General features: G+C 53.1%; 9 protein-coding genes across 9 annotated transcripts; 5 read left to right on the forward strand and 4 right to left on the reverse strand.

The window, feature by feature from the left end:
• Positions 1 to 172: 172 nt before the first annotated feature.
• CkaCkLH20_06037 (major facilitator superfamily transporter) lies at positions 173 to 2180 on the reverse strand (the record flags this gene model as incomplete). Its single annotated transcript, XM_038888754.1, has 5 exons — positions 173 to 743; positions 795 to 917; positions 979 to 1231; positions 1288 to 1901; positions 1957 to 2180. 5 exons carry the CDS (start codon positions 2178 to 2180, stop codon positions 173 to 175), a joined length of 1785 nt encoding a protein of 594 aa, XP_038746090.1.
• A 2659-nt stretch (positions 2181 to 4839) lies between these two features.
• On the reverse strand, positions 4840 to 5781 carry CkaCkLH20_06038 (NmrA-like family protein; the record flags this gene model as incomplete). The annotated part of the gene is made up of 1 exon (XM_038888755.1): positions 4840 to 5781. One exon carries the CDS (start codon positions 5779 to 5781, stop codon positions 4840 to 4842), a length of 942 nt encoding a protein of 313 aa, XP_038746091.1.
• A 753-nt stretch (positions 5782 to 6534) lies between these two features.
• On the reverse strand, positions 6535 to 7224 carry CkaCkLH20_06039 (uncharacterized protein; the record flags this gene model as incomplete). Its single annotated transcript, XM_038888756.1, has 3 exons — positions 6535 to 6664; positions 6720 to 6871; positions 6928 to 7224. 3 exons carry the CDS (start codon positions 7222 to 7224, stop codon positions 6535 to 6537), a joined length of 579 nt encoding a protein of 192 aa, XP_038746092.1.
• A 2249-nt stretch (positions 7225 to 9473) lies between these two features.
• Positions 9474 to 10167, forward strand: CkaCkLH20_06040 (cia30 family protein; the record flags this gene model as incomplete). Its single annotated transcript, XM_038888757.1, has 2 exons — positions 9474 to 10027; positions 10077 to 10167. 2 exons carry the CDS (start codon positions 9474 to 9476, stop codon positions 10165 to 10167), a joined length of 645 nt encoding a protein of 214 aa, XP_038746093.1.
• Positions 10168 to 10919: 752 nt separating this feature from the next.
• Positions 10920 to 11654, forward strand: CkaCkLH20_06041 (mynd domain-containing protein; the record flags this gene model as incomplete). Its single annotated transcript, XM_038888758.1, has 1 exon — positions 10920 to 11654. The coding sequence occupies one exon, from the start codon at positions 10920 to 10922 to the stop codon at positions 11652 to 11654; it is 735 nt and encodes a 244-aa protein (XP_038746094.1).
• A 582-nt stretch (positions 11655 to 12236) lies between these two features.
• On the reverse strand, positions 12237 to 14069 carry CkaCkLH20_06042 (uncharacterized protein; the record flags this gene model as incomplete). Its single annotated transcript, XM_038888759.1, has 2 exons — positions 12237 to 13893; positions 13963 to 14069. The coding sequence occupies 2 exons, from the start codon at positions 14067 to 14069 to the stop codon at positions 12237 to 12239; spliced, it is 1764 nt and encodes a 587-aa protein (XP_038746095.1).
• Positions 14070 to 15465: 1396 nt separating this feature from the next.
• CkaCkLH20_06043 (uncharacterized protein) lies at positions 15466 to 16971 on the forward strand (the record flags this gene model as incomplete). The annotated part of the gene is made up of 1 exon (XM_038888760.1): positions 15466 to 16971. The coding sequence occupies one exon, from the start codon at positions 15466 to 15468 to the stop codon at positions 16969 to 16971; it is 1506 nt and encodes a 501-aa protein (XP_038746096.1).
• Positions 16972 to 17547: 576 nt separating this feature from the next.
• CkaCkLH20_06044 (uncharacterized protein) lies at positions 17548 to 18133 on the forward strand (the record flags this gene model as incomplete). Its single annotated transcript, XM_038888761.1, has 2 exons — positions 17548 to 17577; positions 17639 to 18133. 2 exons carry the CDS (start codon positions 17548 to 17550, stop codon positions 18131 to 18133), a joined length of 525 nt encoding a protein of 174 aa, XP_038746097.1.
• A 63-nt stretch (positions 18134 to 18196) lies between these two features.
• On the forward strand, positions 18197 to 18514 carry CkaCkLH20_06045 (uncharacterized protein; the record flags this gene model as incomplete). The annotated part of the gene is made up of 2 exons (XM_038888762.1): positions 18197 to 18253; positions 18323 to 18514. The coding sequence occupies 2 exons, from the start codon at positions 18197 to 18199 to the stop codon at positions 18512 to 18514; spliced, it is 249 nt and encodes an 82-aa protein (XP_038746098.1).
• Between the last annotated feature and the right edge of the window lie 5413 nt (positions 18515 to 23927).

Consider the following 23927-nt stretch of genomic DNA (forward strand, 5'->3'; position numbering starts at 1 on the left):
TGGTATCAATCGCTTCAAAGGAGTGACTTTTTGATTATGGGACTCTATGGTAGTACATAGGCTGTGTTGAATGCAAGAATACTTGGAAGCATGATCGTTCGGCGATTGACGATGACATGTCACATCTATCAAAGGGTATGACAAATGCCCGTCGGTGTCCGAGACGTCTTCCTCACCACACAGTGCCCTTGGTCTGCCTGCCCTTCTCAGACTCGATTCTCTTAACGTCAATGTTACGCCAAATGATCAGAGACACGAAGATGAGAGGGATGAAAGCACAACCGGCAATGACCATCTTCCTCTGAACATTGGCGTAAGCCTCGATGATGGCAGTGCGAATAGGGCTGCCCATCGGGTACGAAATCTGAGTCGCCAGATCACCGAAGATCTTGGCGGTGAGATCCTTGCTGTCATCCGGGAGGTTCGCGTAGATGGCGTTCTTCAAGACGTTGTTCCAGATACCTCCAGCAATAGCCAAGCCAATAGCGGCACCGATGGATCCGAACAGCCCGTGGAGCGCCAGACCGATGGCGATCTGTTGGTGGGTAACAGAGGCCATGATGGCCAGCTGCGATGTGAGGGCCCAGATACCGCTGGCAACACCGTTAAAAATCTGGCACATGACGAGGTATCCGACTTGAGTGCTGGGTGTGCGGAAGTGGATGAGAAGAGCGGTTCCGAGAACGCAGATGGGGATGCCGGACAGAGCAGTCCACTTGAACTGTCCAGTATAGCGGATGAGACTGATCATCGTTAGTATTGGCATCAAGATGAATGATGGGAGTAAGACTCACAGTCCGACCAGAGGGGAGATGATTGCCGATGTCAGACTGAAGGTGTTCAGGATGTAGCCCGAGCTGGTGATGTCCTGGTTGTGCGCGACTTGGAGATAGGATTGATAGTATGAGTCCCAGCAGCTAGAACACAGAGCGTTAGCAGAGTTGCCATGACCTTGTGGTTTGGGTGTGTTGATCTTACTAGATGGAGGCGAACATCAGGCCTTGGACCAAGCAGGCACCCAAGATGGTTGGGTCCTTGAGGAACTTGTAAGGGAACAAGCACACGGGAGCAAACCACTTCTCCCAGACCACGAAAGCAGCCAGACAAGCGACGCCGAAGACCAGGAGGCAAATGATGGTCGGGCTTGACCACGCGTGCAAAGAGCTGTTCGTGAGACTGAAAGGCAGGAGAAGCATCGACCAACCCGCCGACGCCAAGAGCAACCCGATAACTGCAACGTGGTTAGCGCAGGGACTTTTAACGAAAACTACCACCAGAGCTGCTTACTGTCGAACTCAACGAAGTAATGCTTGAGGGACTCCCATGCGCTGCGGGTCTTTTCCTTTTGAGGCACCAAGCCAGCCTTCTTGGCCTTGATTTCGTTGAGGAAGAAAATGATTCCAACTGGCAGACAGAAGCCGACGAGAATGATGGCAAAAGCACCAAAAGCCCAGCGGAAATTCAAGTTGTCGTAAAACAACTGAGAAATCTTCGGGCCGGCAAATGTCGTGGCGATGAGGGGCGTGCCGTTGACAGCGATCATGGTCATTCGGTTCTTCAGAGACGTCATGTCTGAGAGATACACAGTAATGATGTATTGAAGACCAATGTGACCAACCCAGTAGATGGTTTGGGCGGCGGCGTAGGTCTCGACGTTCTGGCAGGTCGCCTTCATGATCATGCCGATGATGATGAGAAGGACCATCCAGGAGAAACCCTCGGTACGGCCGCGAATGTCGATGATCTTGGCAATGGTGAGCTTCGAGACACCGCCAAGAACGGTGGAGATGATGCTGGTCGTGGCCAAAAGACCGTGCTGGCCGAACGAGGACGTCACATAAGGCGTAAGGTTGCTCTGGATGGACTGCAGGAGGTTGTCGGAGAAGGACACGAGGTAAAGGCTAGTTGGTTTTCGTCAGTCACGCTTCAACTACGCAAAATGTTGATCGAACATACAGCACGAAGACGACCCAGAGCATCTTCGTCGACCACACCGTGGTGATGGCTTCCACGAGCTTGACACCATCCTGCTTGTGCTCGACTGAGTCGCTCGAGTCATCCTTGAGAGGGTCCGCGTGGATGTCGACAACATTCTGGCCGGTGTTCTTCTCGATGTCATCTTCCGAGTGAACATGGTTGTTCTCAGCGGTCTGAGGCGGCGAGGGCTGGATGGCGGCCATGTTGAACTAAAGCGCACGTGGCTGCAAGATGCTGCTGCACGCCGGGGAGCCGAAGACAAGGGGGTTGCCTGAACCAAACGAAGGACAGGAAGGGTGTGACCAAGAAGGGAGACGGGAGCAAGATCGTCTGTCCTTGGCAGGGCAGAGTTCAAATGGTTTTATATTTTATCTCGTACTCATGAACGAGTGCGACCCAACGCTGATCCGAACGACCCACGTCTTCGGATCGTCACCATCTGCCACCAACTCGTCGATTCGTAACGTGGGTTCTGCGTGGGTATAAAACGGGCTCGATAAAGGTCGAATCTGATTCGTCGGAAAGATCTATTGTCGGCACGGATTAGATGAAATAACTCGCTTGCGGCGCTCTCAGGACCGGCCGGCCGTGCCGCGCCGCCAATGAAATGCCGAGAAATAGCGGCCGCGGTGGATCCGGGGCCCCGATTTTCGGACATGGCCTCCGTCGACCAAGTTTTCAACGGGGTGCGACCCAACGACTCAATGTCACATTCAAGAGAAGGCCTTTATCAGATGATCTGACAAGGTATCCAGTGGAGGCTCGTCCACTACGGTTCCTCTTTTAGTGATTCTTACATCAGGGTCACCCCCTGAACTCTGCGTTGGGAAATTTCTCACAAGCTGAAATCGCTCCCTCACCGGATGCGCTGTGTGGGTCGATGGCTGCAGCCCGATTTTCTGTCCGAAAGACTAGGCAGTGCGTCATCGCCGGAAAGCGGAAGATGTTTGGTCAGTTGCCGACTTGAGGCCTCGGATGCCGTTTTATCGAAACGATTCGGGCTGCGCGACTCGGGAAAGGCGCGCCGCGATTAACCCGGCTCATAGAAGTCAAGAAGCAGCCTCTCCATGTAGTCGCAATCTGTGATTCGCAACTACTTCGGGTGTGATAATTGGATTCTTGCTCAGCCAGTGACATCTTCTGACATATTCCGCAACTGAAACTTGCATTCACTTGCCACTCTTAGACTGAGTAGGTAATATCGCCGGCTGCAGGAACGGAGCTGGAATCTGGACAGTTCGCGGGCTGCATTGAAAACTGGAATGTGATGATCCGTAAATAGGCATGTCGGATATTACGGTACCGGAAGTAATGGCTTTGGGGTCGGCACCGTAACCCTTGTCCAACTATCTTCAAAAGCTCCATTGTCCCAAGTGCGGCTGTGCAACCAACGAATCCGAGCTTGACATCTTTTTCTCACGCTTGACTGCAGGCTTTCTTGTATTTCACAACAGTTATTGCCAAATCCCTAGAGTTACATCCGAGTAGCACGACGTGGAAATCCGACAATGCGGTACTGTACCCGTACTTTCGCGAAAGACATCGGAAATTCGGTGGACCGAATGGTCGATCTTTCCTTCACCCAGACTTCTGAAAGCTGATGTGGCACCTCTGTTGGCCCGCAGAAGCCCCAGAGCTTTCCGAGCTTGCTTCGCCTACCGCCACAATGCATGTTACATCGCAGGCCGCCCGGAGACTGGGCGGGGTATTCTCGATGAGAACGAGACACTTGCTTGACTTATTGCTGGAACCGGAAAACCCGGCCTTTGGAATACAATTTCTGAGCAGTGGCCTCAAGCAGACTGCGGAATTCAACATTGATGCCGGTACCTCTTGTGCATGGTGACGACTGGAACCCAGCTAATGTATTTGCAACATCTTCAGTGTCGAGTCCAAAGAAAGGACGGCAGTTGCATTACTACGTTCTACGTTGCGCTTTATTGACAACCGCTTCATCAACTCATCCTGAGTACCATTTTTCAAATGTTAACCGATACCGGCGTGAGCTTTTACTCGTTGTCGGCATTCACTTACTCTATAGATTCCAAGCAGATGGAAAGGCACAGAATTGGTCATGGAAGACGTTGATCACGATCCGTCGATCATCGCAGCTACACTACACTATGCTGCAACACGGGTATCTTACTCCATCACCGCACGCACCGGGTACTCAATCCTTCCGCCCGGCAAGTCGGACATCACACAATAACACCAGATTCTGAGTGGTAGAAGAAGACAATTACCCGCAGAACCAAAGTACAGCTTGCTGCGAGTGGTTTTGAGGCATTTTGTGCTGCGCCGCCACCCGTTGGGTCACTCGCATGATATTCGATGCCAGAATTCGGACGGCTATGTGCCGAGTAGGCTCTTGTCAGGAACTCTGATTTTTCTTTGAACTCAATGCCAAGAACCAGTCTTTGCTACTACCAAACTCCATAAGCCAATACATCAGACTGGAAGATATCTTATCAAACTAACAGCTTGACTGAAAAGGCCCGAGGGCTGTAAGGGGCAATTAGATCCAAGTATCAAGTCACAAACGAGTTCGAAGACCCAATATTGCGAGAATGAGTTAGGCGTCTGAGGTAGTCTGCAGAAGACTTCAAAGTGCAGTCTCCGAGCCTGGCCATATATGGATTCTTGTACTCTAATATGTCCCCTGAGACTACATCATTGACGCTGCAAATCGAATCTACTAGAGAACTAGTGGTCATATTGAGTTGTTTTCAATTTTGATAAGTATGCTATTGCCCTATCCATCCTCTTCATTCATTTCATAAGCATACATGTACATATAAGCGAACAACTACACGCAAACATGAAGCCCGCGGTTCCAAATGGCATGGTTCCATACTTTCGACCCTATATCAGCTTCGCTTCATCAAGTTGGAGTTTGACCCATTGCTCCACAGTCGTAGGCTCTCGTCCGAGAAGCCATCGTAGCACGTTGGGATTCCCAGCCAAGCTGTATCTATTGTAGAATAGGATAAGCCGCTCAGCTTCGTCCCTGGTGACATCCGGCCTCAAGTCCCCTTCCGCGCTTAGAGTACTGCTTGTTCCAAATAGCAGACTCAAAAGATTGTCGACTCCGACTTCAAACGTGGGTGTCTTGAATTGGACGTCCTTCCCAATCTTCTTGCTTATCGCTTCGAACACCTCCGCGTCTGTCGTTGGCAGCGTACTGCTAAGAGGGTACTGCGCATAGAAGTGCTTCTCGCGCTCCGTCAACACTTTCGCGGCCGCCTCGGCTAAATCTTTCAGCGCAATCATGCTATTGGGCATATCTGGCTTCCACAGCCGTTCCATCACAGGCGTTTCCATGCTGGCTAGGCGGGCGACAGGGTAGGCGTCCATGAAGTTGGTTGGTTGCAAGATGGTCCACGGGATGGGACTGAGCATGAGGCGTTCCTCCACGAAACTCTTTAGGTCGTGCTGCATGAGCTTTCGATGCTGAGTGCCCAAAACGCTAGAGAAGACAAAGTGTTTGAACTGACTCCCTTCGCCTTGGAACTCTGCCGTCGCCGCGTCGATCATGTTGAATCCCATCTCGCGTTCGCGTGAGTGAATGCTCGGCCCAACGTGATAGACCGTGGTCGCGCCCCGGACCAAGTCTCTACAGGCATCGAGGGAAGTGAGATCAACAACTACAACCTCCGCTCCTGGGTATCTCATCCGAAGCTTGGAAGCCGAGGCTTCCGAGTGCGATGCGAGCCGGAGTTTGAAGCGCTTGGAGGATGTGAGAAGCGGCAGCAGCTGTGCATTTTGTCTGCCGCTGGCGGAAGTGACGACGAGGATTTCAGACATGTTTTCGGAGGTTGAGGACCCAAACAAAGGCATGGTGACAATTTTGACGTGCTATCAAGGGAAAGCATCTATCGATTGATGCGGGGAGAAGGTCATCTTTAAATCATGTCAAGCTCATGGCGAGCAGAGTCAACATTAAGTTCGAGGAGGCGCCTGATGGATCTAGGGTGGGTGGTGAGACTGCGTCATTCTTTGTTATGGCGTAGGGCTGCTTATGGTTAGAGGCGGCATCTTCACATCACTTCGGACGAATCGGACCAGAACTGTAAGACCGGAGCTCAAGATGTAAGCCCGATATTAGAGCCTCAATCCTGAAACATTGTCTCCGAAGTTGGTGAACTTTGGTATGCCATGTAATTTTGAGGTGTCGAGAAACAGCTTCTAATGTCGGTGCGTTTACTTACTGACAGACTACGGACCAACTATGCTCCAAGAGAAAACTGATTCGAAATTTGACTTTTTTCTTCGCGAATAATCTTTAAATTGTCGTCGTCATTTTTCCATGCCACTTGTCGTTCAAGTAAGAGCTTCCACTTCATGTGGTGATGTTATAACAGACTGCCTGCATGTTACGTCTTCAAATTGAAACGTTGCCGAAACTCAAACAACAAGAATCTCATTATCATTACAACTAAATATAACCAAATCCGTAAACAACAGTAAGACGTTCCAAGCCATGATCACATCATACAGAATTTCAATCTCGTTTGTAGGAGTAGAGCCATGCAAACCAGCGACTCATCACCCACCGCCTCAGAGACCGGGGCTACGAATGTGAACCAGGAGGTTGCCATTACCATAAGCGAACTCAGCGCCCTGGACCATGTTGTCTGCGCGCGTGCAGCTATCCATGACAGCACCAGCGCCACGGGCGACATCGTTGCTGTATTCGTTGTCAGCAAGTTTGATCATAGCAGGTGGATATTCTCTAGGCTCACCAAGAAGACGTAGTGGACTGGTCGTTAGTACCGCCCTTGACGCCAGTAATCTGAGCGTTTCCAATCACGCAGAAGGCAGTGACGGTGGCCACGGTGCAAGCCTCGCTGCCTCTGGCGGCGAGCTGGTTGATGCACGAGACAGCGTCCGGGACCTAAACCTTTCTTAGCACGGGCATGAACAAGTTAACACTTGTTACTGGGGACTCACGTAGGCCTCGGTGCCGGCAATAGTGTTGCACATGACGCGCTTGTCGACGTGGGCGGCGTGGGTGCCGTTGATGGATGCGCGCCAGGCCTCAACGGCCTCTTCGGGGGTGAGGTTGTCTCCATCAGGGTTGGTGATGAGTCCGTCAACCCACTTGGAGAAGGAGAAGGCCTCCACTACGTTGGAACGAGCTGTCTTGTGGTGGAAGGACGGGCTGTGGAAGGTGCCGTTGGTCGGGAACGCTCCGATGAGAGGAGTCAGAGCCAAAGTGGCAAGCGCAGGGAGGGCGAAGTTGACCATTGTGATGACTTGTTTATGATTTGATGAGATTTTGAGGTCTGGATAGTATGAACAAGTTCAGAAGGGAAATGGGAAAACTGAAAGATGCGGGTGTGGCCTTCACTTCTCGACTATTATATACACCAGCCTGACGGGCTAGACCGGAAACTTCACACCGTTATCAGAAGGAAAAGAAGCAAAAGAGCTTTTCGAGGTCCCACAGGTGAGATTCCAGCCTTACTCGGCTTCAAATGCCGCCGCAGAGGGTAAAGCTCAACGTCGATCCATTTCATCCCTGCAATAATCCGATGAGCATGGATTGAAGACGGAATAGCTTCATCCACTTTTGGGATTATTGGGTGATGAGTTTATCGAGCCTTGTGTCAAAGCCGTAAGCTTGAGCGGGTCGCTGCAGGGTCCCGCCTGGGCAAAGGCTTGCCTACGAAGTATGGCGGAAACAACATGTGCAACCTTGGTTGGACAAACGAGCCTTGCAAATGGCTTCCCAGCTCAAGAGTACCAAGCTGATCATGTCTGTATGTCTTTCGCTTCCTGGGGTGTGAGGGAAGTTTACGACTTCAAGCATCTCAACTTTCGAAGTTCAGCTCCGGAATCACGGTCAAATTCCACGTCCGCAGCGAGCTCTCTCTCCACCAGCAGATGCGGTGTACTTTTGCGGGAGAAGCAGAAGAATAATGATACTCAATCCGGTAATGATTTTCACTCGGAGCATTTCCACGACGGGGATTTCGGTGTTTTGACCATGTAAAGCGGACCCAATATCATGTGGAGTGGAGAGAATCATCCAGGCAACAAGAGTTGCCGTGGACCTGTGTTTACCCATTCAAAAGGAGTGAATTGAGGAGTCTAGGCGGCCGCGGTGGAAATAAGAGCTGTGAAGCAAGCTGAAATAAAAACTCCGATGTCCCGGGCAACCGGTAATAGTTCCATCAACCAGACTCTTTTTCATCGGGGGCCAGAGCTCGAGGCCGACCTTTTCTCTTCTGATCCCGCCGGGCACAGCTTCCAATCAGCGGTTCTTGAACCTTCCACTTGAACCTTTTGAAGCTATGTACAGCGAGTGGTTCAGACCCCAGTTCGTCAGACCGCCCCGATCGGTAACAAGAAGAGACATGGCGAGCTTGCTTGTCTGCTGCTATCTGTTCTAGGTGCGGTCCTCTAGTGATGTCTCTTATGTCTGCCTTTGGGTAATTACCCTCCGTTTCAGGCTTTATGCCTGTTATTCCCACTACGTGTTGTGGTTCTCCAGATGTATGTACACGAGAGCTTCGTGCCCAGCTTCCTCATAGATCGGATTATGCGAAATAATCTCACGGGCCACATATTCATTCCAATCATCAGCTGTGATCAGAATTCTAGACACAGAACGAGAAAATATACTACAATTGTGCAAGGCTTACTGGAAAACAGTTCGCGTTGGTATCTATGCCTCCCCTGCCTGTTTTCTGGTTCTACAGCAGCGTGGTTGTCAAGTCAAGGTTGTCATGAAACATGAGAGACGAGTCGAAGCTGGTAAAGTCCTGCTAATCTCTCTGAAAGGTCACTTTGCGGTCGATGGGCTGTTGGTGGTGCCCTAGAGTTGTCGCAGCGTCAACTACGTCGTTGGTCTTGTCCGATCAAGTCCGTGTGCAACACGACGACATTGTCGCTTCCCACTAGCCCGTGGGTTCGGTAACATGGAATATGCAAGATGCTGTGCCACATCCGCCCATGCATTGTCTTTCAAAGTACAGGCTAAACTCTCCTTATGGAAGATAAGTCTTGGGATAAACTCGACTGACGAGTCCGAATTGCTCAGTAATCGCACAACATTGAAGTCGGTTCAGGAACACGTCAGTTGTCTTAGACTCATCGTTATTAGGGGCTAGGGGTCTCTGAGTTCCCTGGAAATGCAGGTCTCGGCAGGCCCGGCTGCTTGGCTGACAGCTACCGGCATCGGTTCATATTGCGGAAGACCCCAGACCCATGACATCGTTGATTGACGACCCCACAACTTGGCTGAACGACAGCTCGCGGTTGAGCGAACGCGAGAAATAAAGTTTAGAGAGTAGATGAACTCATCGGGACTGCGCCGGCATTCTGGATTGCTCCGAGTGGCCCCAACTGCTTGGCGTCGACCGTTGAGAGCGGAGCCGGACTGAGACTTAAATAACTGGCGAACCCGACTTTTCGTCAAGGCTGGAGAACTGATTTTAGTGCCTGTCCATCTCGGAGACGTCGTTGTAGTCGAAGATCGTCCTCATTCCAACATGCACATCCCGCTCAGCAAGCTCGCGCTCCGCGCCCTGGCCTCAGCGCCCCTCTTCAGCCCTTGGAACAAGAGCGAATGGGTAGCCTCCGACGACACCGTCCGCAACGGCACGAGTCATTCGATTCTGGATATCATCGAGCCCGGCGCCCCCGGCAACCCCTTCACCTCCTCCGTCGCCAACTTCCACGGAAACCTGGACTACGCCACGCTGGGCGGCGCCGGCTTTGCCTCGCAGAGGACCGTGGACGACTGGCCGGCTCTCGACATCTCGGCGTACGACACCATCACGCTGGAGATCCCCTACTCGGACGGCAAGAAGTACACGTTCAACCTGAAGGACACGGTGCCGCCGCCCGTCAACGGCGTCGAGCAATCCGGGGTGAGCTGGGAGTTCGATTTCCAGATTCCGGCGGTGAATCACACGTCCGGCGAGGTCGAGAAGGTCGTGATGCCGATCGCGGAGTTTGTGCCGACTTTCCGCGGGAGGGTGCAGAATGATACGGCGCCGTTGGACTTGAAGAGCATCAAGAGAGTCAACTTCATGATTAGAAGGTGGGAATATCAAGCCAAACCGTCTGAACGATTGTGCTAACGAAAATAGCTTCTTTGCTGAACAAGACGGGGATTTCGAATTGCATATCAAATCGGTCATTGCGTCAGCGCAGAGCACGCAAGAGCTGAGGTCTAGTTGACGGAGTTGTTGGAGATCTCGAGTTGGGCACTGAGCCGTCTATTTTTCCTAGTCTGGATGCCTCCTCTCGATCTGCAGACGTTTGCATGGCATGTGGATGGAGCCATCTCGGGTGCTTAATCACTGACTTGTGTTGGCAGTAAAAGCAATATAAACAATTCGCAGCGCAATGCTGAGCAGGCAAACCCTTCTTCATTGATACAAGCAGGGTGATAAGATGTTGATGCTCACTTGGCAAGCGTCACAAGGCCTGTTTATTGCGGGAGAATAGTCGAAAACTGCCTTGCTCCGACCTACGTAACGAATGAAACAGGAATTTGAAGGAAAAGAAAATAAGGATGTTGCGTTGCATTAAGGCAAGAGCTTTGAACTTCCTCCAAGCAGAATGAAGATCTACTTGAGAAAAAGAAAGCAAGATGAGTCTGATCCAGGGATAAGGCAGGAGGGTTCCATTCGCGCCAGTCCTGACACCAGCTGCCAGCTTTGAGTTGCGGCGGTCGCGTACCCGGGGGGGTCGCGTCCCCGGCCCTTAAGAAAAAGCTTCAGCAAAGGTCCAAGAACTCTCCCCCTCCTCACAACAACATTTCCAACTCTTCACCGTCTCTCCACTGCCCAATTCTACACGATTTTCCATCATCATGACTGAGACTGAGACGAAAGCCCCGGCCGCTTGCGCCAAGTGCAAGAAGGACGTCACGGAAGTCTCTGAGTGCGACCGCTGCGACGTCCAATACTGACTGCTCCACCGGCTGCATGAACCTTCACTGGAAGAAGCACAAGAAGGAATGCACCCGCAGCAAAGTCAGCAAGCCGACTCCCCCGCCCCCAACAACAACCAAACCCGCCCCCAACAGCTCCTCGTCCTCGTCCATCCCCTACGTCGCCGGGGAGAAGCTGCCGAGGGGCCTCAAGAAGCCCGTCAACCCGGACCTGGGCTGGAAGCGCCTATCTAAGGGGACCTGGTTCCACAACCGGCCCGAGTCGGACGTCTACAAGCTCCTCATCGACGTCTACCGCCTCCGCATGGACGACCGGTGGGACGTCGCCAAGGCGGCGGAGCCGGGTTCGCTGTACGTCCGGGGCGCGACCGACGGCGCGGCGGGCTTCAGGACCTTCCTCGACAAGGCGGCGCGGGTCAGGTCCGACAAGGGATACCGTCTGCTGCCGGACTGGTGGAGCAAGGAGAAGCGGTCGGAGTGCGAGGCGCTGGGCGCCGACGCGACGCAGTGGACGAGCCTGTCGAGGAAGGTCGGCAAGTGGGACGTCCACAAGCACTACGACGACATGGGGCTGGCGATGCAGTTGAGGAGTCTGGCGGAGACGATCTACAACAGCTCGGTTGACGGGAGGAAGATTGCGAAGATCCCGGATGAGCTTTTTGAGCGGGATCCGGAGCTGGATTACTACGGTGCTTACGACGATTTGTCTGATTCGGACGATACGGATTCGATGGACTTTGATTACGATGAGGCTGATTTGAGATTCTGATGAGTGTTGCCGGTATTCGATCAGAGGAATTAGGAGGCAATGAGTGATACCAAGGTGGGAAAAGTCGAGATAATCGGTCACCAATGAGAGAAAATCCAGCAGATGCGAATGCGTCGCTTCTCGATCACTCTTCTTCACGCACGTCTTTGACTTGACATGAATCTCACTTTCACTTACGGTGGCCCAAGAGTCTAGGAGATTCTTCTCGATTCAAGGTTCTATCTGGTACATGAAGCTTGACCCTACTATCATCGAACCACAGTCCCCCACATCCCATAAGATGATATCAATGTCGAGTTGTCATGGGCCCTCGAATGCCAATAAGAAAGAAAGCAAAGTCGAAAGAATTATCTTTCGACGCCACAAACGCAGTCGGCGTGTGACATAATGAGCCAGAGCAAAGTTGAGGACGTCTGTCGGTCCGTCGAGCGAGCAGAGAGGTCCAAAGAAAGCCAATTTTTGAAGAGTGAGCCAGCGTAGAGCTATGCGAGGACCGAAGTCGGGTTCAATCGCTCAGAAACGCTGGGCCGGGTGATGCTTCGACGCTGCAAGTTGTAATTGTGTAGAGAAGTGTGTGAGAGCTCAAGAAAGGTTCGGAAGGGGCCGTCCGTCTGTCATCGACGCACCGCCACGTCCGTTCCCACGACCTCGACCGCCTCCGCGTCCTCTTCTGCCATTGCGACCTCTTCTTCCGACGATGTTGGGGTCTCGGTCGGTAAGGGGGGTGGCCTGATGGTTTGTGGAGGTCTCGGGTGCAGTGGTGACCTCGGGCAGCTCATTGCCGGCAACCTGCTTGCCGCTGTTGCGACCTTTGTTGGTGTGTCCCGTACTGGATCCAAGAGCAGGGAAGTGAGCATCGTAGTAAGCGTTCTTAGCCGGAGCGGCCTTTGCTTGAGAAGTGAGGCCCGAATCAACAGTAGCCAGAACCTGATTGTGAGACTCGGCAGCGTGGCCGTCTGCCACTGAAACACCTTCTTGCTGTCTCGCCTTGTTCTTCTTGTACTTGTTTCTCTTCTTCTTCTTCCTGTCGGCCTGACCATCTTCATCGACCGTTCCTTGGGGGTGATCGCGGTCTTGTCCTTCTTGATGATGCCCGCCGCGCGAGCTCTGTCCGCCCTGAGACTTGTGGTTGCCGCTGGTCTTGCCATCCTCTTTGACCGTTGTTTGGTTGTGAACGCGGTCTTGGCCTTCTTGGTTATGACCCCCGCGCGAGTTCTGTCCGCCACGAGACTTGCGGTTCTTGCCTCTTCCGCGACGCGAGTGATCGCTTGCCATCGTCGTGGCCTGAAGCGATGATCCGTGATGAATTGAAGCACCGGGGACAAACTCCCGTTCGCAGATGATTTGACGGCGCTTGGCCTCGACGACCTGATCAAGATGGAAATTGCGAACGCGCTTCTCCTCTGGATCGTTGAACCAAGGCAACCACTCATGGCGTGTCTCGGGTGAGCAGAGGTTCATGACCCGCTTGAATCTTCGGTCCTTTTGCTGGCGAGTCTTATTCGCGTAAACCATGGTATCGGTGGTGAAGATTCCTTCGGCATGGTCTCTCATGCGGAACGGGTTAGATGTATCCCTCTCAAGTCTCCACTCGATGGTGAACTGGCAGGGGAAGATGGGCCGGTAATATTGGATGAAGGAGGGTTTGTCAAGGCCGAAGAAGTAGAACGACTCAGTAAGAGCGTCTCTGAGCATCTTCTCGTCATCGTGACCCATGCACAGCAGCTCGAACGCATCGATGTAGTCGAACATGAAGTCTTGGTGGTACGCTCGGTCCCAATCAAGCACTTCCGCACTCAGGTCAAACCAGCAATTGTGAGTGAACTTGAGAAGAGAGATGAACATCTTTCGCAAAATTGTCAAAAGCGGGCGATGGACGAAGCGGTCAGCGAGAATGACCGTCTCTGCCATTTTCGCCAACTTGAGCAAGGGGATCTTGATGTTCTCGCTCTCGAGAGGCTCCTGCTCGAAGTTCTCGATCAAAGCGTTGAAGTGACCGTCAGGCACAATGTTGGTAGCGAGAATCTTTGTCTGGAAGAACCATTGGTGCGCGATGTCGAGGTAGAGGTCCAGAACATCGGGCTTGATATCGTCGTCGAAGTCGACCTGCTGGCGGTAGGTCTCCTTGTAGAACCCGAAGGCGGCGCACTCAAAGTACATTGATCCAGCGACGACGACGTCGCGGAAGACAATGAAGATCGTTTCGCCACATTTGAGATGGACGAACTCATCAGTATGTCTGGAAATACGTCAGTCACAGAAGGAGCCTTATCTGTGGCGAGAAAACGCCTTGCGAATGTAAACTTACAGCTCTATGGGCGGCTTTCGGCCAGCCGCCTCCGCCTCTGCGTTGATGCCACCTGCAATGACGATCGCAGCATCTCTGAAGTCTCGAACGTCGCTTACGCTGCTCATTTTGTCGTCGTTGTCGCTGTCTTCCACAGCTCTTAATGTATTAGACCGAGTCGCTCGAGTATTCCAAGACAAATCGTTGGACTTCCGAGATTGTTGCTGATATTTCGTAAATTCCGACGAGCCAAGAGCGGACGATTGAGCCTTCCTTGCAAAATAGTGGTTGAAGGTCGAGCTTCAAGCTGAGAAAAGTCAGATGACCGGTTCGAACTAAGAATGAGGAAATGATGATTCCCAGGCTGATGAGACTGACCTATTGAGAGAGACCTCTCGGTAGAGAGGATGGAGATGATATATGAGGAAAGAGGAGTGACCTGTGTCTTGGTCATGGATTGGAGATAGGTAGAGAAGGAGAGAGTTCAGGTTGTCACCACCTGAACTTGGTGTTGAAAGTGGGAAGTTTGAAGAGCCAGCCCAGCTCTTTCCCGGGTAACAGCACAGATTCAAGCAAGCAAAGAGTGGAAGGAGAGCGCAGCCCTAACACCCACGATTTGATTTGGTGAGGCTTTCGTCAAAATTAACCGGTGCTTGCCGGCTTGTTGAGTGCAGAAAGGCACAGCAGGCCGCCCGGAAGCTTCCGGTGTTGGACCGGAGATCCACTGACAATGGCCCACTTATCCCGTTGAAAGAGCCCGGACACCGGGGCCGGTGCAACTGAGGTAGGAACCTTACAACCTACACATTGTAAGCTTCCACAGGTAGACATGTGACCCAAACAAATCGACCTGGATCCAATATGACGGTTTTTCTTAATTTCTATGTAGATCATGGCGCAAAATTGCAAACTCGGCAATCTGAAATGCTGCGGGCTTCCGCGTACTGTCGATGCAACAGTGTCAATTGTAGAAGGCACCGTAGCCCCGCCACCCTGAAAAGGACGGGATCCCAAGTACGATTCTGGTGGAATGGACCCTTTCTTCAACATCACGACAACCATCAAGTGGCCGCAAATCGGTCTTTCATGAGCGCCTTTGATTCCAGACTTCCCAGCATGTACCAAAGGCACTGAGGAGAGTGCAGTCTGGGTCCTTCTTTCCTTTCTTTCCTTCCCAGTGTCAGGTTGTTTGCTCCTTTTGCGGGGTATTCATTCCTGCTTGAATAATCCATGACCAAAAACTACGGCTTCTTGCTGCCGCCAGTTTGCTTCAATCAATCTCCTTTCAAAACGCCCATCCTTTCTGCCCGCAGATGTGTTCGCTGGGAGTTGAAGGACACTTTCCCACGACAAGAGGCCCGAGCCATTCGCTGGTTCAGCCGCCCCTTGACTCACAGTTCTTCCTTTCTTGAGTCACCTTCGACTGCTCTCTCCATCTTTCACCATCCTCCTTGTCGCCTTCGTCGCCCGAGGCTCTCTTCTTCTCCCAGGGTTCATTTCAGGTTTCTGACGAATACCCCTCAAATGGGTGGCTCCGTCTTCACAACGGGCAATCAGCCCTTGAATACGCCCCGGATGCCCCCCGAAATCTACGAGCGTGTCAAGGCCCAGTGTTATGCCGCCCTCCGCAAAATCTACATCTGCGTCGCCAGCCCTATCGAAGGACCTGCCAAGAAAGACTATGGTGATATTGACATCCTCGTCGCCTGGGAGAAGTCCGTTTTCCCGGCCGGGGGCCAATCAACATACGCACCATTCAAGGACAAGAAAGAGGCTTGCGAGGCCATCCAGGAAGCTCTGGGATCGCCTTTTATCAAAATCGAGAAGATGACCGATCATTACGCCGTTCTTTGGCCTGGCGACGACACGCCCGTGGAAGGACAGGCGGGTTTGGACCCTGCTTCCCGACGCTATGTCCAAATCGACATCACCATCTGCGAGTCGCTGGAGCGGATGCAAATGAAGCTCTTCAAGCACGCCCACGGAGACTTGTGGAGTATTCTCGGCACCATTATCCGACCCTACGGTCTGACGGTTGACGAGGAAGCTCTCTGGATACGGATCGTTGAGATCGAGAAGCTCAACAAGAACAAGGCCAAGGTGTTTCTCACCAACAACTCGTACGAGATCTTAAGCTTTCTTGGCCTGGACGCCAGCGACGACATCTGGAACTCGTCATTCGGCTCTCTCGACGAGATGTACGAGTACGTCGCCACTTGTCGCTTCTTCTCTTCCACTCATCGCTCCAATCCGTCATCACCGTCCTCGTCAGCAGCGCCGAGCTCTCCTATGGCCCCCTCAACTCCTCTGTCACTCGAGAATTCGGCTTCTCCCGCCTCAGTCACGCCTTCTACTCCTGCGAGGTCCTTATTGCCTTCCACCCCGTCGGGCTCGGTCCCATCAACCCCAGCCTTCCAGACCCCCCAGTCAACCAAGCAGCTCAACTCGAGAGACAAGAAGCGCATGGACACCCGGCCCGCCTACAGCAATTTTGTGAACGAGTTTGTGCCTCGGTGCCAGAGAGAGGGGCGTTACCTGGAGCGGCCTGGCACTATCAGGTCCGTCCGCGAGGAAGTTTTTCAACGATTTCCTGGCGTCAGAGAGGTGTTCGAAAGGCGCCACAACGAGTTCCTCGCCGAAAAGAACCGAGAGACCATCATGGCAAAGCTGAAGAACGAATGGATTCCTGCCGCGGACCCCGCCGACGTCAAGCAGTGCCAGAGACGTGGGTGCCAAGTCAAGGCTCTCAAGAAGATCATCTTTGAGGGCGACGATAGCTACGATGGTATTCTTCCGGAGGAGCCCCTCGCTGACAGATTCGGCCGCTTGAACGAGAGCAAGGTCCATAAGTTCGTCATGAAGCACAAGGAGGTCGTTGGGAAAATTGCTTTTGATCGGCATCAGCAGGCGTACGCGGAGCGCATGAGGCAACAAGAGCTTAAGGAGCAGCAGAGCAATGGCTCCCCAGCCATAGACAAGAAGAAAACGACGGAGCCGGGAAAGGGTAGCAATGATAAAGACGAGGAATGAGCTTGAGCGCTTGGAGTTTGGAATGGGTTTATAATTACTAGAAATCGTCTTTTTTGTTTCTTGATACCTTCTCATAGATCATCAATTCTTTCGTCTTGCTGCTCTTTCTGTTCTTCATGTTCTCTACTTTCTGGCACCTTCCGAACCACTACTCCTTGTGACAGAGGGTGCTGCTTAATCACCCTACCTTACCCAGCACGACGATATCACCATTGCCCAGCCGCAGCACCTCGAGGTGCTGCGGCTTGAATGGGAATGATTGTGCCCTAACCTGACGACTAATCACTTCCCACGTTTGATAGATGCCTTTTGTAATATCTCTTTGCTCTACTGTTGTCCTTGTTTCTTTCTCTTCTTTTCTTCTTCGTCGTGGTCTTTGGCAGTTTCTTCCAGCCAGCCTTTTGATATTCCACAACACCACCATCGCCCTTTGGCCTTCGACATTGTCGTCGGTCTCCTTCTCTCATCGTCGCTTTGCGATTATTCATGTATGTTTTTCCTTCTTTGGAGCTTTCAGCGGGATTCTGACGCAGAAACAGACATATATCAACCAGCACCACCACCACCCACGCCACGATGTCGATCGGAAAGGCCTACGACGCCCAGGTTCGTAGCCCCTTTGATACCCCCTCGAATACTTCAAGAGTGCGGACGAACGACGATACAGGAGAGCGATGGCTCCGATGAGGAGCAGAGGGGTCGTTCTCGCTTCCCCGGCCGCACCACCACCACCAACCCCAACGCCGCCGCCGCCAACACCGGTCGCCCTCTGGGCTACGAGGGCTTCCTCACCGCCTCGGGCATCACCCCCCGCCCCTCCGACCCCGCCGCCGCTCCTCCTCCTCCCGGCTTTGGCGCGCCCGTCCGCGGTCCCGGCGGTCCTGTTCGCGGCCCGGCCGGCTACAGGGGTCTCTCCGACTCCTACGTCGCCGCGCCTGGTGCCGCCTCTCCTTCGTCTTCGGTCTCCCATCCCCGCGCGCGCACCACGACCATCACCATATCCGCCGCCGCCGCCGCCGTCCCTCTCCCCCGCTCGTTTCCTATTCCGATCATAGAGGCCGAGCCTCGCCACGGCCTGCCTGTTCGCCGCCGCACCCGCGACGACGACGACGACGACGAGCGAGACGACAGCCCCGGAGACGGTTTCGGCCGGCCTCCTTAGGAGGGTCGCCGCCGTGCCGCCTCCGACGGCGTGTCTCGCGCCGGTGGCTTCTCGCCCGCCGAGCTGTCGGCCCAGGCGGTTCGCCTTCATGAGGGCATTGGAACCGGTCGTGGCTGGACCGTAAGGATCCCTCTCCCCTGTCATCTGGCGTCGTCTCTCGCGTATACATAACTAACACGTCACCAACAGGACCCTGCGGGTCGTCTTCGCTCCCTGCCTCACGGCACTCGTCTCCCCGCGCCTCCTCCTCTCACCGAGGAGATGCTCGCCCGCGCTCGCGCGCCCGCCAACCCGGGCTACCCCTCCCGCGGCTCCCCTTCCCCTCCCCGCCGTCGTCAGACCCTGGAGGAGATCCACGAGGAGCACCGCGCCTGGCGCTGAATACGGGGACGACGACGACGACGACGAGAGATGAGGAGAGGAGGAGGAGGCAGAGGTACCTTCGGGGCCTCTGCCTGCCTCATAAAAGTCGTTGATAGCTTGCCGCCGCCCTGGCTCTGCTGCTAAGCAGCAATAGACCGTCGTTCTTGGTCTCATATCTTGTGCCCATTCGTGTGTGAATGTGTGAGGATGCGTATAAACGAAAGCCGCCGGAGGCCAATGCCGGACGGAGCGTAGCTTCTGACGATATCTTCATCGAAAGGAACCAGTGAGGCGAGAATGGCATGAGCGCTGATCTACTCAGTAGCTGACGTTATCAACCGAAGCCAGCAGCCCAAACCTGTCGTCTCCGATAATTCGTTCTTGTTCATCTGTAACTGTAACGCTTATAAAACTGGCTCTTCCTATATGCAGCATTTGGTTCTGGAGAGCATCAACAACGATGGGGCGAGCGCGTGGCGGTAGAGCATCCTTGAAATTTGGGACCCGAAGTCAAGGAATGCGAGGTCTTATGATGCCTGACGGTTTCACGCACCGTGGGGAAGATCGGCGCTTCCGTCCAGCGTTGCTCCTCCTCGATTATTGCTAGAAGAATACCGTGATACGTTGTCGAACTTCTCTGACTCAATGACCAACCAAGATGCGATGTTTCTTCTCGCCGAGCAAAGGAACATGATCACAACGACTACGACCTTGCAGCGTGGCAAGTCTTGTATCAGCTTTGCTCAAGGCCTGCCTAGGTCTCACAGCACTAGAGATGGTAACGGGTCTTATGTAGCCACGCAGGCATTATGCTTGGATTGATGAATATACGCTCAACTTTCGGGTATATAGTATCGAAGTCCGAAGACTCTGGATCAGGGATGTAAAACCATCTACCAACCCGTGCCATCAGCGAGGAGGACTCGGGAACACCCTGTCTGTTTGAATGGCGTTCACAAGCAAGTGATACTGGGGAAGATGTGGATAGCAAGCTCTATGCATCGATCTCAACACGGTAAACACTTGTTTCGTTCACCTCTGCCTCTGTTTCCTGTTTATCACTTGACATAATACAGACTAATCGTCTTCAAGCTTCTTGGCCTTCAGCCGAACTAGCGACTCCGTGCGATGACCCAACTACGACGGAGGTTCACAGGAAGTTTCTGCAGGCATTGCATTTATCATCACAAACAAAACGAAAAGCGCGGGAGGAATTAGTCTGTCAGATTTCGAATTCAGAAGGCAATTCGAGAATATAAACAACCATGACGTGAAAGTATTCACGGGCGCCAGCGCGCTGCGCGACTCGTATTCAGGACTCAGGAAAAAGGCCGCACGTTACAAATGAATACACACGATTACTGACCATGGTGAACTTGAGGGAGAAGTACGGCTCAAAAGGCCTCAACGACCGAAACTGCCTGATACCTAGACTCCTACGACGGCGAGCCCTCGTCCGCCCTGCCTCATCGGTATCACGGAAAGTGCAGTTCCCGTAAGCCACAAGGCTTGTTGATCCTGAATTGTAGCACCCAACAGCGCATCGTTTCAGACACCCTACTCGAATTCGTGCTACCTCGACCGATACGGTTGCCGGCATTCCGTTCTCGAGATCGGTTTCCAGGTGCATGCCTCCGTGTAACACCGGCATGTGGTGTCTCACACACTTTGTCTCTCAGCAAGCCCTTGGCCATCCATCAGCCTTGGAGGGAGAATTCGTCAACCTTTTCAGAGGATACGGTGTACAGATCTACACCCATCTGGTCTCGTAATTGTGAGGTACCAACTGCTTATCTGATCTTACTCAAACACTTACGCAGCTGATGGCATTCCGAGTACATCGGTTTGATTAATATTGGGTAAGTGAGTGACTTCACCTGTATTTTTGTTTCTGTAGGATAATCATGTGCTTTTCAAAGAATGAAGCGGCCGTGAGATGCCTACGGCTTGGCTTCCGGGCGACGGAGCCGAGGCATGGAGTCGGCCGCGACAGCAACAGGATGTTCGGACCGGCCGGTAGCGGGTAGCGAAACCGAAGGTGGGGAGAAGTCCAGGTGAGGTTGGTAATACGCCGTATGGCTTGGAGAGAAGATCATCGTCTTTCCTCAAAAGTCCTTTTGCGTGTTATTCGGCCGAAAGGATATGCAACGGGTTTTGGGCAAATCAGCCTCGTGGTGCGATGCAATCAGATGATTGCGGTTGCAATGCCAGGGCAATTCGACCCGAGGACTTGCGAAAATTCGGGTTGGCAATGTTCCAAACGCGGTTGGAAAACGTTGAGCGCGAAAGACAGGGTGTCGCAGAATGCCCTTGTAATCCAGCCAGGGGTGCATATGGAATATTGCTTTTCGTGCCATCGAGATCAAGCGGTGAGACAAGTGAGATTCGATGCTGGGCTGGCCAGGCCAAATGCGCAGTGGCATGTCGCTTGGCCTCGCAGCAACATCAAAGCCACCGGACATGGCCATGGCCGGTTGGTTGCAATTCGGATTCCGGTAAGCATCCTCTAGTGCCATCGGAAACCCGGAAGCTCTCCGGGTGGTCAGCAGCTGATGTGAAAGCTGATGTGAAAGCCCAAGAGCCCGGTCTGCGGTCGTTATCGGACCATCATGGATATTGAATACAGCGGTGATTGTGTGGTGATATCAAGACGCACAGGGAGAAACGGTTCGTAGCATTGATATGCACAAGATAGGGACACCCAACCGAATGGGCAGGATTGACGCGCCGTTGTTGACGAGACGCAATTCGCAGACATCAAGGTGATATCAACGGCGAGTACCTTGCATATCGACAGGGACCAGGAGTGTGCTGTGGACCGGGGATCCACGCCGCCGTGATCTTGGTGAATTTGGTGGCTTGAGTAGGGACTGGGAATGCCTACCTAGCTGATGAAGTGAAGCTCTATGAGGCTCTGGCTCTCAACTGCAGCCAAATGACCGGCAAGCCCCTGCGGTATCCATAGTCCAAGAGAATCCAACGCGTAGGACTCTGACGGTACATGGCCGGACACTTACGAGTTACCGAAAGACTGCTGGAAGAACCGACGAGCAAGAGTTGCACTGCCGTGCGCGTGCTCCGGGGCAGTACCTATGCACGCCGCGTCCAGGGCAGGGGCGGATGGAGGTCCAGAAATGCAAGCGATGGGAGCCCTCCACAATCCCCGGCTGGGGGACTCCGCTACTACGCGATGCGCGCGTGCTTGTTGATGCATCTTCCATCCCATCCATTCCTCTTGCACCGTCATTACTGGTTCACTCTTCCAGGCATCTGACAACCCTCACATTCGACCAGCCAGCAGAGCCGCAGCCCTGTGAGTCAAGACAAGGCTCTGAAAGCCTATTAGAAGCAAGGCTCTCGCATTCTTGCCAATGACAGTGCGTGGGAAAACGAAGTGTCGGCTGCTGAGAATGCTGACAGGGAAGACGAGCTCGGTGAGCATCTTAACCGCAGGCAGCAGAGCAGAGCCGCGCAGCTGACATGGATCTCGATGGGGTTTCGCTCAATGGCATGCCCGGAGTTCCAGAGACTGGCTGTGTTCTCGCCCGTCTTCGGTATCTCTTCCATGGAAAGCGGGTGACGAAAATGGTGTACCCCATGCGTAGCGTTGCAATTGGGTAAAAGTTTGGTAGATATTTCGACTTTTTTGTCAAGCGCCTGCCTAGGCGACTTGTTGGTGATGCTGTATTCTTGTCCAGAGCTACCTAGGCAGGCACCCAGGCTTCGGCAAAGTTGTGAAGCACACATCGACAGGGCTTAAAGATGGGCGACTCCCGCCCGTCCCGGTGGTACTCTGTAGGTTTGATGCCAAGCTCGAGCTTGCACGGCCCATCCTTCTTCAATCCCCCACGCGCTTGCGAAGAAGCACGACCCATCCTGCGACGGTGTAGCTGGTGTCAGTGTCAGTGTCACCGCAGCCCCGGAGTGCGCTTGTTTCTGTCTCGTTTGCAACGGCGTCCAGCCCAAGAAACGGACAGGGAATTCCAGCTCGACAAACAAACGGGCGACTTGTTGTTTGTAAACGTATCCACCTGGGGTATTGCAATCCATTCCGATTGTTTGCATCATCTGGAACCTTGATGGATGCCTGAGTCAGGACGACCTCAACAAGTTGATCCAAATATTCGCCGTCCAGCTTGTCGAACGCAAACCAACGTCGCCTCTCGTTCTGTTCTTCTTATTCAGCATCATTCTGTACGAGCAAACCACGGTAACAGCGTCGGCCAGCCATAAATTCAGACGAGACCATCGGAAAAGGACGTCCGCAGCGGCAAGCTCTAACTGCTTGCTTGGAAACGTCCAGTCGGAATCATCAGCTCACGGCGAACACTAGCCGCAGGACGCAGTACAGGAACTGGCTTATGCAGGTGCGAGCGCAAGCGCATCGCAGTTACAGGTCGTGTGGTAACACAACATCGACTTCTCCCTCTTCTGTTGTTTCCTCTCCACTGCTTCGTTTGAATTTTCTTTTCCTCGGGTCTAGAATAAGCAAAAACGTCAGCTGGGCCACTTGGTCGATTTTCGCGGCGACACGAAACCTTTTTGCAACACACCTTTCTACGTGGCTGTCCAGCAACGTGTCTGTCGGACGTGGGAGACAGCCTTTCTGGGGATAATCGAAAGGGAATTCCATCCAGCTTCGATTCCGATCGTAACGGGCGAGGAAGGGCGAGACGAGGGAGGGACGAGAAAGCTTGCAGAATCGGAGGCACGCCCTCCATCCCTGGCATCCCGTCCTCATCTCGGGCTGCCCCAGGTATCTAGAGGCAACGTCCCGGCCGTGTGCTGGCGTTACACAGAAACAAACATATTTCCGATTCGCGGCAAGCATTGAGGCCGGCACAACACAACGCAGAACGCAGGGCGAGCAGAAAAAAGACGGAAAAGGCAACAACGTTCTCAGTTGAAAATTTTCAAGGTCCAAAAAGGGGTTTTTGAGAGTCGAGGGAGAAGGAACGACACGACACCTGCCTGCTATCCCGTCCCGCCTTCCCAACCAACGTACCTAAGGTAAGGTAGGCGAATCCTGCATTTCTATTGCTCCTGCCCTCCCGCGATGTTGTATCTAATTTCCCATCTCCTGCCTCCTGCCTTCCACACTCGTAAAAGCTTGATTTACTGACTGGCCAGAAAGGAAGGGAGTAAGGTACGAAATACTTCAATCAATACCTATTTCATGCAGGTGCAACCGCAAGAATTCTTCCCCTGCATCTGCATCTGCATCTGCTGCATCTGCGGTTTCTGAGACCTGGGACGTGCTTCCTCAATTGGTCTCCTTTTGCTTCCCTAGGTACGCAATTACGTTGAGTTGGTCGAAGCGGCTCACGTTCCCTCCGCTCAGGTCCAGCAACATAGCTCCGTATAACAATCATCAACTCATCCAAGCTCTCGGCCGGCGCTTGCTCAGCTCGGCTTCAAAAGACTTTCGGGG

The sequence above is a fragment of the Colletotrichum karsti genome, assembly GCF_011947395.1.
Source record: "Colletotrichum karsti strain CkLH20 chromosome Unknown Scaffold17, whole genome shotgun sequence".
In the NCBI taxonomy this organism is placed as follows: domain Eukaryota; kingdom Fungi; phylum Ascomycota; class Sordariomycetes; order Glomerellales; family Glomerellaceae; genus Colletotrichum; species Colletotrichum karsti.